Below are 19,348 nucleotides of genomic sequence, written 5' to 3'. Positions count from 1 at the left end.
GGAACTCTACTTCTCTCTGTGGCTTCCTCCTTGTCCAGGACACATCAATCCTTCTCCCTGTCTTGAACACTTTCTCACCAGCACCCTGCTGTGAACCCTCCCTCTTCTGCAGCTCTACTTAGGCAGCATACAGAAACCCTTGGAAGATATAACCTTACTTTAGTTAACTGGAGCTACATTAATTGGCATTTATAGCCTAAAGATGAAATCCTAGCCCCGCTGAACTCAGCTGTAAAACTCCCATCAATATCAATGGGGTCAGAATTTCACCATAAGAATCTAAGATGTAACACCACTATATTTTAGCCAAATAAGCTTCTCAAGATAAAAAAACTTACCTTATTGTTTGTTGAACACATTTTCCCAGACATACTAGGTTGCAGTTCAACTGTCATAACACCTGTGGATGCAATTCTAAATGGGACCCCACCCCACCCACAACAAGAATTAATATTAAGATTTACGTAAGTTTGAAAATAAATCAGTAACAGCACTTAACTAACTAAACTAAGGATATATCTACACTGTAAATTGTAATAAAAAACCCATGGCTGGCCCATGTCAGCTGACTCAGGCTTGTGGGGCTATAAAATTGCAGTGTAGACATCCAGGGTTGCGCTGGAGCCTGGACTCCGCAACTCTCCCCCCTTGCAGGGTCACAGAGCACAGGTTCCAGAGTGAGCCTAGATGTCTACACTGCAAATCTATAGCTCAGCAGCCCAAGCCCTGAAAGCCCATGGGCTGGGCGCAGGTGTTTTATTGCAGTGTAGACATACACTAACTAAACGAACTACACAATTGCACTGTAGCAAAGTATTTGTTTAGCATCAGTATAAGCCCCCATTAAGCCATTTGTATTTTAAGGATGCTTTGTTTGCAGTGTTGTTGTAGCCGTGTTTGTCCTAGGATACGAGAGAGACAAGATAGGTGAGGTCATATCTCTTACTGGACGAAAGTTTTTGGTCTGAGACAAGTTTTTGAGCTTTACAGAGCTCTTCTTCAAGTCGGGGGAAGGTAACCAGAGTGTCTCCGCTAAATACAAGTTGGAACAGACTGTTAAGCATAAGGGGTTCACATCTACTGTAGGAGATTGCTTAAAATGAAGTGGGCAGTTAAGGGTTAGCAGGCAGTGGGGTGTGTTACAAATTGTTGTAATGTGCCATAAAACCAGTGATCTGAGTCTATGTTTTTTAGTGGCTAGCAGAGTTATGAATTTAAGTTCCCAGGCTTGCCTTTTGAAGGTGTTGTACAAGCACATAATAATGGATATGTCTACACTGGAGCTGGAAGGTGTAAATTCCAAAAGTGACACCTAACCCACCCTAACTCTGATCAAGCTACTGTGCTAAAATTAAAAGTGTAGCTGTTGCAATGTGAACAACGACTAGCTGTTCTGAGTGTGATCCAATCTAAGAACCTAAGTGAATATTTGCGGCAGCTAGCCCCTCTTTCTGCTTGCACCGCTGTGGCTGTACTTCTATTTTTAGCATGCTAGCTCAATCAGTGCTAGTGTGGGTATGTCTCCATGAGCTGGAATTTATACTTTCCAACTCAAGTAGACATACCTAAATTGATGGTGCCTACCCCAAAGAACTTAAAACCTAAGCGTAAAAGACAATGTGTGGGTAGAGACAGACAGATAGGGGAGCACAAGGAAATAATAAGACAATACTTGTAGGCATGATAAAGCAGTGGTTTCACCATACCAGCTGCCTTACCATTATCAAGTTTTTTGTAGGCATTACAGCAAAGAGAATTTTAGAGATGGATTTAAAAGGAGGACAATGAGGTAGCTTCTCAGAGGTTTACGGGGAGCTCCTCCCATATGTGAAGGGCAGCATAGGAGAAAACACAAAGGTGCTTGTTTGAAAATTTAAGAAGCTGAAAAATGGAGGCTGGCCCCATTAACAGAGGAGAGGTGGAAGTCACATCTTGATAGCACATCAGAGATGACGGGTAGGGTGCAGATAAGTGGTAAAGGGCCTTGAAAGCAAAGACAAGTAGCTTATGTTTTTAGGTTTTAGAGAAAGAGGAGCCATTGGAGGGGATGCAAAGAGAAGGGTGACATGGAAAAAGCAAAAAGCTAGGGATATGATCTTTGTAGCCATGTTTGGAATGAATATAAATGGGACAAGACTGCATTTGTCACAGATAGAGGGTAGGAGGTAGCAACAGTTGAGATGATGAAGGCCTTGCCAAGTGTTTTAGCTGTGTGGATAGAGGAAGGCTGCATCTTAGAGATATTATGCAAGAAGCAGCAAGATTTAGGCAAGCCTGGGTGTGAGGATCTAGAAAGAGGGCCAAGTAAAAGAAGACGTACAAGCCTAAGTGACAGGAAGATGGTGATGCTGTCCACCACGGTGACTGAGAAATGAGTAGCACGGAGGGATTGCGGGGAAAGGTTAAGAGCTTTGTTTTGGCCAGGCTGATCTTTAGCTAACGACATCAGAGAAAAAGGCTGAGATTTTAGAACTGGGGCTTTAGTTACATCATTGTATCAGAAATCAGATGCAACTCCATTGAAATCAATGAGATTATACTGTGTACATTAGATTAAAATCAGGCCCACCTTATTAAAATAAAATTGAAATATACAATTTCACATTTCAAAAGCAAAGCAGTAAAATCATTTAACACTTGTCTTCAGCTCTACGGATTTAAAATACTTTTAATTTATACTCATCAGAACCAATGGACTGTGATATTCAATATATGTATAAATTACCATCTACATCTTAAGTATCTTTAGCAATTACACAGTACTTACAATGCTTCTGTGTAATTAGATTCAAGACTATAGTCCATTTTATGGTAAAATTTCATTGTCTAAAAGAGACAGAATGAAGAGGAATGATAATTAAGAAAAATCCTTTAAAAATCCTTGATTTGAACACAGACATTTTCATGATAAACAGAGCATACCTTAGAAAAGATGAGCAGGGATGAAAACCAGGCTCTGTCTAGTAAAGCACCTACCACAACAGTATATATGGCAAAATATCTAGCACTAAAGATACTATTTCAGTGGGCTCTTTGTGTTCCTGGTGAAGGTCTGAAACATTATGAGCTCACTAGTTTGCTATCTCTTCTGAATGATATAAAGAATACTAGCTTGTTTTTCACCCAAGTCACACTACACAAATAGACATCTGATTAAATGCAATGAAAGTTATTGTTTTCTTACTGAATAAATGTATAACAAATATTAAAAAAAATGTCATTTTATGTTATTTGTGAAACAAACAACCATCAGTTTGTTTTACAATGTTAAAAAAAACGAACAAATTCTGTCTTAAATTTTCTCTTAGGGCTCGTCTGTGCACTACAGGGGTGTGATTTCTAAAGTGTACTAATGTGTTGCGCATTAATTGGTCCGTTTAGGCCCTGCTGGTGCACACTAAAGGTTCCCTAGAGTGTTTTAACATAGTACTTCATTAAAGTGCATGAGAAACCTTTAGTGCGCACCAGCAGGGTCTACATCGACCAATTAATGCACAACACATTAGTACATTTTAGAATTTTCAACCTGGTAGCATTCATTCCCCACTGTGTAGAAAAGCCCTTATTCAAATAAGACCTTTTACTACATCAGTCCCTTTCCTCTCTTGGGGAACAAGCTTCTTTAAAGCTCTATCCCCTACCTTGCAAATATACTTCTGCAAAGCTACAAGATATTTGGCTTCCAATAACTTGTGGTGAATCCCATAATTCAGATTCCAAAACTAGTTCCTTTTCTTACTAAACTAGAAAGCTAATAATTATATTTTAAACTGCAAAGATTATTTTTATTTAATATATCTAATCTAGCAGAAAACTAAGGGCTGATTCAGATTGGATTTATGCTGGCAGGAGCTGTCACAGGGCCTCAACAGCAGCAAATCTGCCAAGGAAGGAATTTGTGGGGATGAGAAGCAGCCCCTCACCCACCCTTGAACGAACACACACACACACACACACACACACACACTCACACTCTATTGCCCAAAGAAAGCAAAGAATGGAAGTCTATATGAAGATATATACTGCAAATTATGCTAAATATATTGTAGTTAGAAAGCAAATTGTATTGTATACAGGAACCATTTTAGTATAACTTACTTGGTTTTTAGTACAGATTCCATGAGCTATTTCATATTCGACATTTGTTGTCTGCATCAGCAATTCTGGCCTGTAGATTTCCACATCTGTGGATAACCCCAGATTCTCTACATAGACTACTTGAGCCCAAAATGTCACTTCATCTCCCATGTCCAGATAATAGACATTTAAATCCATGCTGTGCTTAAATACGAGATACGGGCAAATATCTTGAGAATCATGTATGGAACTAAATATTTCAGTTTTCAAGGGATAGTCCTCACGGTGTATTCTAGAACCATTGATATACAGTATATATAGGTTACCAGATGGATTCAAGTAAAGGACTATGTTTTTGCTTTCCTTTTCCCATTGAGGGAGCACCACAGCATCTTTCATTTCAACTTTTAAAAAAATCATGACATTGTTTTTCATCTTTATCACAGTGTTCCCGAAATAGTCTGCAGGAAGGAAAAAGAAGAGTCATCTTTCCTGTGTAGTTTAAATTTCCAGACCGATGATGAAAATACTAATTCTTTAAAAAAATACAGATTTGTTTTTCTATTTCTATTGTACTTTCCACATTTGTTCCTAGCCAAAATTTCTCCTGCTCATTATATTGTCATGCAGTGTGATCTGTGCTTTTTGGGTGCTGTCCTCTACCACACAGATGATGCTGTAAGTGTCTAAACAATGAAGTGCTTTAGGATCTTTCAGGATGAAAAGTGCTGCATTGGAGCAGGGAATGAGTGAGACTGTGTGGAGGTGGGAGAAAGAGTAGGAGTGAACAACCAGGTTTATGGTGACCCTGGTGATACAGAGATGAGCAACACCTGATTCGCATTTTCAACATTTTCTTCACAAACATGAAGAGACAAGTTTTTATTTTTTTAATTAATGAAAGCTTAGATACCGTGCATCCATTTGTCATCAAGTATAATTGATGATGAACATTTTTCTCCATCACAGAGTGGTTACTTACCTTACAGTAACAGTGGTTCTCCTAAATATGTAGTTCACATGGACCCCTCTGAACGTGCATACACCCTATGTGTGAGATTGTATTCTCTTGGCCAGCTGCACGTATTCAGGTCATGCCTGTGCTCTATATGTCCTCATGCCCCCAACGCTGAGGGCGGAGTAGACCAAAACATCTCTCAGTTCCTTTGCCAATACATTATCTCAGAGCAGTAGGATTCTGTACTGGCAGAAGAGGAGGGTAGGTTGTGGAATCCATGTGGATGACACATTTTGAAGAACCAGTTACTGTAGAATGAATAATCATTTTCTCTTTTTCGAATGATTGTCCACATGGATTCCACTCTTGGTGATTCACACGCAGTTGTCTTTTTCTTTGGAGGTGTGTACAAGGAGTTCCATTTAAGCAATGATTAAAGGACAGCCCTACCAAAATGGACTGATCTGGAAGCCTCTACCAAAGAGCAATATCTTGTGAATGTGTGGACCAAGCTCCACGTATTTCTGAATTTTTTAGGGGAGCTAAGGACATTCTTCAAATAGGCAGCAGAATCTGCCTGGATGCTAGTGGAATGAGCTCTAATGTGGCTAGGTGGCTGTAACTTGACAAGTTTGAAACATGCACTTATACAGACAGAGACCAATTTTGATAATCTCTGTGAGGTTATTGCCTGACCCTTAATCCTATCAACAAAGGCTGTAAACAGTCTAGGCATATTCCTGAATGATTTTGTCTTGTTCAGGTAGTATGACAGTACCCTTACTACATCAAGTGCATGAAATTTAGCTTCCCCTGGGGTTGAGTCAGGTTTGGGAAAGAAAACTGGGTGATGAATAAACTGTTTCATATAGAATTCAAACAGTTTTGGGCAAAAACTTGGGATGAGTGTTGAGAGTAACTCTGTCCTTGGCCTGAAGGTTGAGACTTGATGCCACCCTTCTCAATAGTTCCTGGTGGGCTTTAGAGTCCTCCTGCGGAAGGAGGGAGGAGGGGCCGTAATCGCCACATCAGGGGAGGGTGAGGAGGCAGGTGCAGTACTTTGCATGTCCGCCAGTACCGGAGGACCCACCACTTGGTTGCCCTCCGGGAACGGCACCGACGATGCTTGTCCCACCGACTCCTTTCTCGGAGGCTGGGACAGGGAGGCTGACGGCTGTTCCAAGGCTCCAGCCACTGAGTGAGCTCCCACCGGGGGCTGCATCAGGGACCACGGGGCCCATTGGTACCACTGTGCCGGCCATGGAGGCTGGTGCCACTGCACCTGCTGTGGCACCGGCGGAGCAGGCTGTTCAGCCTGACTGTCCTGTTCCATCAATCGACGACTACGAAGGGAGGCCGGGCTGGTGTACGACCTGCCACTGTCCCTGGACCGGGAGGAGTGGTGGCATCGGGAACAGTGCCGACCATGAGACCGCGATCCCAATGTGGAGGAATGGTATCGCCGGTAGCACTGCTCCACGATTGGCTCCGGCGGGTATATCTGCGATGGCGAGGCTCCGGCTATCGACGCCTGGAACTGCGGGAGTGGTGCCATGGCAGGGTCCTGGAGCAAGACGACTAATGGGAAAGGCATCGACATTCGTGTTGCGACCGGCTACAGTAGGCCTCGGAGATGAAGTCCCAGGTCGCTTGCAGGGCCTCGGGCCTGGAGGGCATCTGGACATCCGGGGAAGCCTGCTCCGAACGGGCCAGCCTACTCCACTCGACCTGAGTTGGAGGCCTGGAGGCCGATGGGGACCGAGGACTGCCCAACATGGGTCTAGCCTATCCCCCGGTCTTGCTCCTGTGCTGCGGCAGAGGAGGCCTCTTCTTAGCCTTCTTGGCATGCCCCACAGACGGGGAGCAGTGCTGACTGGTAGATGGCACCGAGGAGTCACTGCACACTGACACCGCGGTACCCAGTGCCAACTCGGAGCGGTGTGCCAGAGTTGGGGTCAACACTGACTCCATCAGGATAGCCCAGAGCCAAATGTCTCTTTCTCTCTTGGTCCGAGGCTTGAAAGACCTGCAAATCTTGCAGCGATCGCTGAGATGGGTTTCGCCCAGACAGTGTAAACAATCCGTGTGTAGATCACCCACTGGCATTGGTTGCCTACAAGTGTTGCATGACTTAAAACCTGGGCATGGGGCATGCCCCGGCCTGGGCACACTAAACTAAACTAAGTTACACTAATTACTTCAACTACAGGTACTACTACACTGAATGAACAAGAGTTCTGGAGGAAAGCTGCAGACAAGCTGGAGCAGAACAGTTCCGAAGCACCTTCACTGGCGGCAAGAAGGAACTGAGGGTGGGGGGAGCACACAGTGCCCCTTATACTGCGCCATGGAGGCACCACTCCAGGGGTCGCTAGGGCTCTCCCCTACGGGTACTGCTAGGGGAAAAACTTCCGGCACCGGTGCACGTGGCGAGCACGCACACCTATTGTGGAATACACATGAGCAATCACTCGAAGAAGAAGGGTATTTCCTTTCACACCTGAAGTAGGCTTTTCCCACAAGTTTAAAAAGAAAAGGATTCTTTGTGGGACTGTGACCATCATGTCCATGTAGTGCCTGCTGGGTAGATAAACTGATTCCAACCACCTTTACATGAAGCATAGGCGAATTCTGGCAAACTGTGTCACATAGATGCATGAGGCCATATGCCCAATGTGCCTTTGGCATGCTCTTACAGACGTCTTTGTGTAAGCCTGAAGTTGGCTGATGAGGTCCACTATCATTTGGAATCTTTCTTGTGGAAGACAAACTCTTGCTTACATGGAATCTAACACGGCTCCTATGAACTTTATACTTTGTGTGGATTTTTCTCCGGCTTTGAGGCCTAGTATGGCAAAGACCTTGAAGGTTACTTGATCCGAGTTGGTTACCTGGTGTGGTGGCTCCTTGGATCAACTATCAATAGGATATGGATAGACCTGGAGTTCTTATCTTCTTAAGTGAACTGTTATGACTGCCAAGTACTTGGTGAATAACCTTGGTGCTACTGAAAGATCAAAGGGCAGGACCCTGTATAGGTAGCGAGATGTTCCTGGTAGGAATTGGAGGATATTTCTTGTGAGCCGGATGTATGCTGATGAGATGTCGAAGGTCCAAAATAGGCCACCAGCCCCTTTTCTGCTTTAGAATGAGAAAATAATGGGAATAAAACTCCCTGCCCCTGAACTCTAAGAGCCTCTCTTCCACTGTTCTGACATGCATGAAGCAAGAGCCTGCACCTCTTATTTCAACAGTATTTTGTGACAGGGACTGTTGAAGAAGAACAGGGATGATGGGTGGTAGATAGGACGGGTCTGAAATTGTATGCAATACACATTGCTGACATCTCTTGGACCCACTGCTCCATATTGAACCTACTCCATGCTTCCTGAAAAAATAATAGCAGTTGCCAAAATTGGGGGAAAAGGGTAGAGATCCTCCAAAAGTTCTACTAGGCTCTAGACTGTGGTGTGTAAATTGCTGTCGAGAGGAAAACATCAAGTGCACCATAGCCGAGAAAGAGGTGATGGGTCATCTGTGTTGAAACATCTGCTTCTCCCTTGGGAGCTCCAATGCCCCCTGTGGGTTTGTGAGTTGCTGGACTGTCTCTCTAGCCCAGGAAGAACTCACTTCTATGCCCAGAGTCTTTCAGGCCCTTCTTCCAAAGCACCACTTTATTGATATAACAAAACTTGCAAAGTAACACAAAACTCACATCAAAGCTGGATACTGGGACTCATAAGCCTTTCATTCTGCTTCCCTCTCTCTGTTCCAAGGCTAGTCACAGGAGACAACCTTGCTCTTATAGTCCCCACTCCCTCTCAGCTGAGTCCTCTCAGCCCTTTATAGAGAACACTCGACCCCTTCCCAACTGGATCTGATAATTGAAAAGGGCTGGGTGGCCACAGGCCCCGTGGCCCTTAAAGGGGCAGACAATCCTATTACAGGTTTATAATAGTAAGGAACAGAAGGATGCTGTCTGAAGGAGGTTTGAGGTCCAACTTGCACTTTCCAACCCAAAGGAGGAAGCAAGTCCAGAGAATGCAAAGTGGCTCTAAAATTCCTTGGTGAGTTGAGGGCTTCCTAGCTCTTTTAATTGAAGAGGTTGCAGCCCTCGAATGGAAGATGTTTTGCTATGGTTTGGCTCTCCTTATGTATTCCTGCTGACTGGTGCCAGGAGGATCATCGTATTGCCACCTATCTGGCTATGTACAGATTAGCCATGACACTGTTTCAGATGCATCCAAAATAGTCTGCAAGGATGTTCTAGATATCAGTTGCCCACTAAACATGATTGATTTTAATTCTTCTGTGTGCTCCTGCCAGAGCCTTTCCATAAAACTGAGACAATTTCTTCTAGTACAGACTGAAGTGCCTGGTCAAAAATGTGCATCTGAAGAATGGCAGAGGAGTCGGGTTTTTTTGCTGTACGCACCCAGTTTCTTTTTCACTGATGTTTGTTTGGATCTTTCCTGAACAGCCACTATGAGTGAGCCAGGCACTTGATGTAAATAAAGTACACTGAGTCCTTAGGAGGAATTTGGTACTATCTATCCACCCTCTTGAAAGTGGCAGTTATTGATGCTGGACTCTGCCACAAGTCCTTTGCAGGTTGTAACAATCCCCCATGAATAGACATGGAAAGTTTACCAAGCATGGAAAGGAGCAGAATGTCTAGTAGTTTGTGTAACTTCTTTTGCACTACTTTCAGTAGGATGTCAAAGGTTTCAGACATGTTTCATCAGCAGGTCTTGGAAGACCTTAAGTTGTCTGCAGGACAAGGTGTAGAGGGATTGGCTGCCTCATCAGGGAAGGATGACAAAATTGCAGCTGGGATCAATTGTTCCTCCACATCTGCCTGTTGATTGTTCTCACTCTTCAGGGAAAAGGAAATAACCCTAGAAAGAGGATAGAGAATGTTGGCTTGCAGACACATGGCTGCCTACCCCAAGGCACCCAGTAGGACTATGACTGATAAGTATATGGATACTGGACTGGTGGATACAGAAAAGGATATCAGAAGGGCTGCTCCCTAAAAGACGCATGCCTTCTCCTGCTCAAAGAGCAATCTCTGGACTCCCTCTCTAATTCCCAGTGTGGCTGAACAAGTGAGGTAAATGGTACTGATGTCTCAATTGCTCTATGTGGTATCATGATTTTGAAGACTGAAAGCCTAGTTAGCACTGCTGACATTGTACGAGCCAGCAAGAAGGACTTCACTACCGGACCCATGGACAGGTCACTTGGTGCTGAATAGGCCATAGATGGGTGCCAGGTACTTCAGGCATCAATGTGCTGTCCACCAAGGTGCTGGGTTGGGATGGTGCCAAATTGGTGTGGCCATACTGAATGAATGGTGTGAGCATAACTTCACATGACTTAAACATGGCTGAAGAGGATCCTGGGAGCAGGGTCCCCTTTAAGCAGAAGCAGATTTGATAAAGGACTGGCAAAGCCTGCATGTGTGATCGATATTGAACCTATAGGTCGGCAAATATGGGCCCATGCAAAAGTAAATATCACATGTATAAAGTTCCAGCACGGAGCATAGGTCGACCTGGTTGTAGTGACCTTATAGCGAGGACACCATGCAGAGAGCCAGAGTGAATGATTGATGAGTGAGTAAACGTGGTGTGATCTTCAATCGATACCACCCCCCCAACACATTCTAAAGTATTAATCAGATAAAATTAATAACCACACACCCACTGAGCATGCTTTTGAGACATGTAACTCCTCTGAGGAAAAAGAGTATAAGAATCAAGCAAAGTAAATTACTGGAGTTGGGAATTCCTTAAGTGATGCTTGAAGAAGCTGCTAGACAGAGTAGCCAAAACTCAGCTCCGTGGGCTCATGTAGGACTGCAACCAGAGGGGTTTCCAGGCAGCCAGGGCCTTGCCTCGAGGAATCCGAGACAGACCAGAGGGCTGAGGAGACCAGAGCTGGAGAGAAGAATCAGTCCCTAGAATTGGTAACCACCTTCTCTGTTTACCAAGCAGGGACTGCGTGAAGCTAGCCTGTTTGTGTATGTTTGTGAAAGAGAGGCTCGCTAAGAGGAATGTCAGGTTTCAGAGTAGCAGCCGTGTTAGTCTGTATCCGCAAAAAGAAAAGGAGTACTTGTGGCACCTTAGAGACTAACAAATTTATTTGATCATAAGCTTTCGTGAGCTACAGCTCACTTCATCGGATGCGTTCAGTGGAAAATACAGTGGGGAGATTTATATACACAGAGCACGTGAAACAATGGGTGTTACCATACACACTGTAACGAGAGTGATCAGATAAGGTGAGCTATTACCAGCGGGGGGGGGGGGGAGGGGAACCTTTTGTAGTGATAATCAAGGTGGGCCATTTCCAGCAATTGACAAGAACGTCTGAGGAAGTGGGGGGAGGAGGAATGTATAGCTCGTAATGTATAGTTCTTAATGTTTAATATAGGAGTTATGTGCTTAATGTAACCCTTTACTGCTTGTGTAATTCCTTCTCAATAAACTGCTGTGCATTGAAGATAATTGCTGTGGACCTTTTTCACTGGTATGACAGTAATCTTCTCTACTGGGAGCCAGTAAAGATCCATTTCAGGGGCAGTAGCGCCCCCTGGTGCCAAAAAGTACCATTAGTGGTGATGAGTTAGTGTCATAGGAAAGGTGGTCAGCAGATTTAGTTACTTCCACAGACACTCTTTCCATAGCCAGAAATGAAGGACTAGATAACCCATCTTAGGCCATTGGCTGCCCTTCGTCTGTGGAGCTTAACATGAGTCTAACTTGTCAGACACACATCGACTCTTGTGTGCCGGTTCTTAGGGTCCCGGAGAAGGAGATCTATGTCTTAGAGAAACAAGATGGATGAGGTAATACCTTTTATTGGACCAACTTCTGTTGGTGGGACAGACAAGCTTTCAAACATACACAGAGCTCTTCTTCAGGTCAGGGAAATGTACTCAGGCCTTGGCTACACTTGCACGTTATAGCGCAATAAAGCTGCCAAGCGTGCTCTACCTTACTACCCGTCCACACTGGCAAGGCACGTAGAGCGCTCTGACTCCACAGCTGGAGCGCTCCTCATACTCCACCTCCCCGAGAGGAATAACGTTTGTTGTGCTCTCGCTGGAGCGCAACGGCGCTAGTGTGGACACCTAATGCGCTCTGATTGGCCTCCGGAAGTGTCCCACAATGCATGTTCTAGCCACTCTGGTCATCACTTTTGAACTCTGCTGCCCTATCCTCAGGTGACCAATCGTCAGACCCGCCTTTTAAATTCCCTGGGAATTTTGAAAATCCCCTTCCTGTTTGCTCAGCCAGGCGTGGAGTGCTCTCAGCCAGGCGTGGAGTGCTCTCAGCCAGGTGACCATGGCTCCACGCAGCAGGCGATCCCCAGTATGGAGCAATGGTGAGGTGCTGGGCCTCATCAGTGTTTGAGGGAGGAAGCTGTGCAGTCTCAACTGCGCTCCAGCCATAGGAATTACGATACGTTTGGGAACATATCAAGGGTCATGCTGGAAAGGGGCCATGACCGGGACGCCGTGCAGTGCAGGGTTAAAGTAAAGGAGCTGCAGAATGCCTACCGCAAAGCCCGTGAGGCAAATGGCCGCTCCGGTGCTGCCCCTGCGACCTGCCATTTCTACAAAGAGCTGGATGCGATACTTGGGGCGACCCCACCTCCACTCCAATGACCACCATGGACACTTTGGAGCCCAGCACAGCAAAGGGGGAGGAGGAGGAGGAAAATGTGAGCGAGGGTGCTGAGGTGGGGGGAGACACCCCGGAATCCCTAGATGCATGCAGCCAGGAGCTCTTCTCGAGCCAGGAGGAAGGCAGCCAGTCACGGCATCCGGTGTTTGGGGAAGGACAAACACCAGAGGAGGCTCCTGGTAAGCGGCTTTTTTTTTTTTCAGGAAGGAAGTTCTTTGGTGCGGGCTCTTTGGGCGAGGAGGGTTTGGGATGCATGCATGCCGAGATGTGGAATAGAGCATTGATGTGGTCTATCACATCACGGTAATTGACATTGGTGATCTCCTCAAAAGTCTCAGACAGAACGTGGGCAATGAGCCTGCACAGGTTTATTGGGAGAGCCAGCATGGTTCTTGTCCCAGTCAGGCTAACGTGTCCGCGCCACTGTGCCGCAAGGGGTGGGGGGATCATTGCTACACACAGGCAAGCTGTATATGGGCCAGGGCGGAAGCCGCATTGTAGTAGAAGACCTTCCCTTGCTTCCCCGGTCACCCTCAGCAGCGAGATAGCTTCCAGGACTCCTGTGGATCTCCTGTGGAGAATGTTGCGACAGTTTTCAGTGTAGGTTTCCCCTGCAGCTGTTGGCTCTCCCCAAGGCACAGAAACCCAGAGGACAGTACATCCATGAAACAATCAGTCCCCCTGGACCCTGTGTTTACTCACCATTTCTGGGGCTCCCATGGGTTATGTGCGCTCGCTTTGGGACAGGCAAAGTATGGTTTTGTATGGACTGTGATTGCCCTCCTTAAGTGTGGGGGAATCATTGCTCTGTCTGGTGTGTACAATGCTTCCTCTGTTAAGTGTTGCATTTTGCCTGTATAGGTGCAACCTTGAGATCTCAGCTGCCAGTGTTATCACCAGCCGACAGACTGAGAGCACTCAGGAAGAGGCCCCGTAAAAGCAAAGAAGACATGCTGCAGGAAGTAATGCCTGTATAGGTGCAACCTTGAGATCTCAGCTGCCAGTGTTATCACCAGCCGACAGACTGAGAGCACTCAGGAAGAGGCCCCGTAAAAGCAAAGAAGACATGCTGCAGGAAGTAATGCGGCAGTCTGTGGAAGAGAATTGAAAGGCACAGAAGTGGAGGGAGAGTGAAAGGAGGATCTGCCAGAAGAATGAGGAGTGCCGGCAGCAAAACGTGGTGCTCTGACAGCAAAGCACGGATTGGCTGATTAGCATAATGGAGCGCCACGCGGACTCAATCCAGGCGCTCGTCGCCATGCAGGTGGAGCACTACTGCACTCGGCCCTCCCCACCCCCTCCGCAGCCCTTGTCCCAGAACTCTTTCCCATGTTCCCCATGTCCCCTCCAACCCACTTTCCCCAACATCTGGGTTCTTACCGCCCCCAGCTGCCTCCTACACCCCTAGCTTCACCATCCACCCATGAAAACTACGACCCTTATCCACCGCACTCAACCCCCCTCAGCATGCCTTATAGCCATCCTGAAGTGCAGCACTCAGTGCACAGCACTCCAGACAGGATTCCAGAGTATGAAATCAGGACATACTCAAGTCTGTCAGTGAACTGGTCCCCACCCCATCCCCTTGCCGTTGTGGTATTGTGTTACTTTGTTTTTATTTCAATAAATGAATTTTCTTTTCAATAAATGGAGTTTTCACTTTGAAAACATACTTTATTAGTGCATAAAGCAAAATATACCTTAACCCAGGAAAGCAACAAGCACTACAATTCAGTGTACCAAACACAGCCACTGCACTTAACTCCTGTGCAGAGCAACAGACATTACTGGTGGCTTTCAGTCTCAGATTGCTCCCTCAAGGCATCCCTAATCCTTGCAGCCCCACGCTGGGCCCCTCTAATAACCCTGCTCTCTGGCTGTGTGAATTCAGCCTCCAGGTGTTGAACCTCCAAGGCCCATGCCTGAGTGAAGCTTTCACCCTTCCCTTCACAAATATTCTGAAGGGTACAGCACGCGGATATAACCGCAGGGATGCTGTCTTCGGCCAAGTCCAGCTTCCCATAAAGAGAGTGCCAGCGGCCCTTCAAATGGCCAAAAGCACATTCCACAGTCATTCGGCACCAGCTCAGCCTGTAGTTGAACCGTTCCTAGCTGCTGTGCAGGCTCCCTGTGTAGAGTTTCATGAGTCGCGGCATTAAAGGGTAAGCTGGGTCTCCAAGGATCACAATGGGCATTTTGACTTCCCCTCCGGTGATCCTCTGGTCTGGGAAAAAAGTCCTGGCTTGCAGCTTCCTGAACAGGCCAGTGTTCCAAAAGATGTGTGTGTCATGCACCTTTCCAGGCCAGCCTGCATTAATGTCAATGAAACGCCCACATGATCCACAAGCTCCTGGAGAGCCATGGAGAAATACCCCTTTTGGTTAACATAGAGGCCAGGTGGTCTGGTGCCAGAATAGGAATATGGGTCCCATCTATCGCCCCTCTGCAGTTAGGGAAACCCATTTGTTCAAAGCCAGCCACAATGTCATGCACGTTACCCGGAGTCACAGTTCTTCTGAGCAAGATGCGATTAATGGCCCTGCAAACTTGCATCAACACAATTCCAATGGTCAGCTTTCCCACTCCAAACTGGTTAGCAACCGATCGTAGCTGTCTGGAGTTGCCAGCTTCCAGACTGCAATAGCCACCCGCTTCTCCACCGGCAGGACAACTCTCAATCTTGTGTCCTTGCACCGCAGTGTGGGGCGAGTTCAGCACACAGTCCCATGAAAGGTTTCAGAGTAATAGCCGTGTTAGTCTGTATTCGCAAAAAGAAAAGGAGTACTTGTGGCACCTTAGAGACTAACCAATTTATTTGAGCATGAGCTTTCATGAGCTACAGCTCACTTCATCGGATGCATCAGTCCCATGAAAGTGGCTTTTCTCATCTGAAAGTTCTGCAGCCACTGCTCAACATCCCAGACTTGCAGAATGATGTGATCCCACTGCTCAGTGCTTGTTTCCCGAGCCCGAAAGCGGCGTTCCACAGTGGAGAGCATGTCCATGAATGAGACAAGCAATTTCGTGTTGTATGTGTTACACGACTCAACATCCTCGTTGGACTCCTCACTGTCACTTTGGATCTTAAGAAGTCGCTCGAATGCTAAACATGACGTGCTGGTGAGACTCGTCTGCATATTCCTCAGCAGTTCGGGCTCCATTCCCGCAGACCGAAAGGGAAGACAGAAGTGCGCCGCACAGAAACCGTTGAAAGATGGTGCCAAATGTGGACGGAAACACAGGGATTGCTGGAATGTGAAACGATGCATCATGGGGCATTGGGACAGGATCCAGAATGCCCCGCACCCCATGTGCCCTGCCCATAAGCCACAGCGCCAGAATGGGAAGAGGTGCTCTGTGGGATAGCTGTCCAAAATGCACCGCTCCCAGCGTCGCGAATGTGGCCACGCCAATGTGCTTGCAGCAGTTAGTGTGGACAGACTGGAGTGCTTTCCGTGGCCACGCCAGTGTGCTTGCAGCTGTTAGTGTGGACAGACTGGAGTGCTTTCCGTGGTGCGCTCTCCGAAGGCTGATTTAACCCAAAGCGCTCTACAGCTGCAAGTGTAGACAACCTCTCAGTGTCATGGCTAAATACAAGGTGGAACAGATTGTTTAGTAATAGTAGTTTGCACATATTTCAAGGGACCATTAAGGTAAAGTGACCCATTAATACCTCTCCAGTTATGGGGGAGAAAGGAAATGGGGGGAAGGAAGCTCTTGGGGGAAGGGGGGGTTGTTAATGGGTTATAGGTTGTTGTAATAAGCCATAAATCCAGTGTCCCTACTCAGTCCATGATTTTTAGTGTCTAGCAACGTTATGAATTTAAGCTCCGAGGCTTATTTTTTGAAAAAGTGTTGTGAAGGTTTCCTTTGAGGATGAGGACTGATAGGTCAAATGTAGAGGGATCACTTTGTGGGTATTCACCCACAAAAGCTTATGCTCCAATATACCTGTTAGTCTATAAGGTGCCATAGGACTCTTTGCCGCTTTTACAGATCCAGACTAACACAACCACGGCTACCCTTCTGATATTTGTGAAAAGTGTTCACCCACAGGTGATATGGTGTTTTTGTCTTTTATCATTTTGCTGTGTGAATTCATTTGAGACCATAGTGATTGTCTGTTTCATCCACATAGTTGCTATTGGGGCATTTAGTGCACCGTGTGATGTGATTTAGTGCACATGTTGTGATAGGCATGTGTTGGACCAATGGATCTTGAAAGGGGAAGTCTGGGGGAGGGAGCTGATCATTGTAGCAGTGGAGATATGTCTGTAGGTTTTGCATCCATTGTTCTGGCAGAGTCTGGTGCTGCTTTCATCCACATAGGATGTAAGCAGGGTGTGAATGAGCTCCCCCCTGACATCTAGTGATGAGTTGTGGGAAAAGACTTCAGGAACAGATCATATTTGCATATACACACCTACTCTGCCTAGGTGCACAGCATGATGGCTCTGCTTTGTCAAAATGATCACTTTTGGCTGGCGTTGGGTTACAAATCACTTTAGTGTGGGGGTAATAAAATGTTGTTCTCCTTATTGTATGAGTGAAAGGCAGCAGAACTGTAGTTAGCTTCCCCTGGTTGCGGGAGTCACCCTAAACTGAACCTCACACACTAAGCAGGGGGTAGGGATGCCAAATACCAGTGGAGATGAGAGGGGGTGGGGAAAGGTATTCCAACATAGTGGTGTGAAACCAGACAATTACTATGCTCACAAATGAACTCAGAACTGAAACTGATAAAAGACTAAAACCACCATATCACCTGTGGCTGAACATTTTTTTACAAAGCAATCACTCTATATCTGACCTATTAGTCCTTTCATGGAGAGCTCCAGAAGAAATAAATTTAGGCAAAAATCCCTAGCTTTCTGAGTTGATCTGGAAAAAAAACAGCAGATTGACCAATGTTCAGGGATATACCCCCTGCCTAAATAACAACAAACAACAACAAAAAAGGCACTTAGAGTGCCTATAATTGAGTGGCATAGAAGCATCTTATATCCCAGAGATTTGGTTTCCACTCAAGACCCAGCAGAAGGAGTGGAGGGACAGAGCTCCAAGTCTACTAATTATCTATTAAAAATGAATATTTTTTCCTTTTTTAAAGCCAAGAAGCTTTAAAAATTAACTACCTACTTGCAACTCTACTAACTAATCACGAACACTAACTGCAACAGAGTTACAGAGAAGCAGGCAGACATTGGAAAGAGTTCCATCTTGCTGCCACAGTTGGTAAGAAGGAACTGAGGATGGCTGGGCCCACTCTGCCCTTTATGCACTCAGGCTGTGGTGTGAGGGAGGCATGAGGGATCTGGCATGCAGCTGTGACCCCAGTGGATGCTGCTGAACAAAAACAGTCCAATGTTGCAAGCACTGGGCACATGCAACCCAAGAGACGAATCCATCAAAGACAATCACTTGACGAAGAACAAATAGTTATGATGAATGAGGAGAAATACTTTTTTATGTTTGTTTTTACGATTAGATTAGTGACTTGTGTCTAAATTCAGGTCTACACTAGAAAAAGTTTGCTTGCATGGCTATACCAGCAAACATTCCTACTGTAGATGCAGTTTATACTGGCAAAAAAGTACTTTTGTTAGTATAGCTTATCCTGGTTCCTTGGGAAAAAAGAAGCCAAGCAAATAAAAGCATTTTTATGCTGGTATAACTGCACCATACTAGGATTTTTGCCAGTATAGGAATGTCGTAAAATAACAATCAAAATCACACCCTTAACATTTTATCATACTGGCAAAAGTTTCTAATGTAGACTGTACTTTTTCTCTCTCCCATTGTTCACAAGACAAAGTCTAGGCACCAGAAAGTCACTTGGTTCAACCTCTGGGCCTTCTTAGTAGAGCTCAATGCAGAGGAAGCCTTAGCTTCAAATTTTTATAATCTGGTTTTGATAGAAATAGTCAAGGGATTTCTCTACACCAATTTTACTAGGTGCTTACTTTAGGCAAAAATAGCTATGGTGTCAAGGTGCCTTTCAATGTGAATGTAGCCAGACACTCAGCACCACACTTACTCAAGTTGGCCTTAAACTCTTCAACAGTAAGAATTTAAGGCAACACTCGCATCTCTAAACCTTTGGGGAATAGTATTGAAAAAGACATGCAACTTCTGCCTATATTGTGCCTCACACTAAGGCATTTCAGCCATCATTCATGAACATCAATGTGTGACATTATGAAATTGCATAACACATTAGGCATACAGCCAATTTTCTTGGTGGTGGCTAAGACAATAGAATCCACAGAACCAACTGTACCATCAGTCAGAAGAAACTGTTCAGTGGGGTTGGGCCAAAATAAAACCAGCATGGCAGAGAGTGAATGTGTGTGTGTTGGTGGGGGAGGGGGAGGAATTGCCCAATTATGCCCACAATGGCACATAAAAGGTTTTTGTTTTTAATAATACTAAAAACACTAATAAGGTGGAGAAATGATGGAAAAAATGTGTACAAGATACCACTAAGTCCTTGTTTGTAGGGAATCAGAAGGAACTGAGGGGTGGTGGCAGTCCGTTATGTACTCTTGATCTTGAGAAAGATGTATGTATTTCCCAAACAAATACTGTTGGCTGGAAGATTTCAAGCTTCCCTACTTGC

General features: G+C 45.6%; 2 protein-coding genes across 2 annotated transcripts in view; one reads left to right on the top strand and one right to left on the bottom strand.

The window, feature by feature from the left end:
- Positions 1–19,348, top strand: part of HNRNPU (heterogeneous nuclear ribonucleoprotein U) — a 296,525-nt gene that overhangs the window by 136,605 nt on the left and 140,572 nt on the right. The window lies entirely within an intron of this gene.
- CATSPERE (catsper channel auxiliary subunit epsilon) overlaps positions 1–19,348 on the bottom strand; it is an 88,356-nt gene that overhangs the window by 16,013 nt on the left and 52,995 nt on the right. The window contains exons 11-13 of the mRNA XM_073338278.1: positions 4,099–4,538; positions 2,768–2,826; positions 339–414 (exon numbers count right to left, since the gene is read on the bottom strand). Coding sequence (XP_073194379.1) covers positions 339–414; positions 2,768–2,826; positions 4,099–4,538 — 575 coding nt within the window. The remainder of the gene's footprint in view (positions 1–338; positions 415–2,767; positions 2,827–4,098; positions 4,539–19,348) is intronic.

Source organism: Lepidochelys kempii, chromosome 3 (genome assembly GCF_965140265.1).
Source record: "Lepidochelys kempii isolate rLepKem1 chromosome 3, rLepKem1.hap2, whole genome shotgun sequence".
NCBI classification, from domain to species: Eukaryota; Metazoa; Chordata; order Testudines; family Cheloniidae; genus Lepidochelys; species Lepidochelys kempii.
Note: the sequence above shows the minus strand (reverse complement) of the source record. Positions and strands in the feature narration are given on the sequence as shown.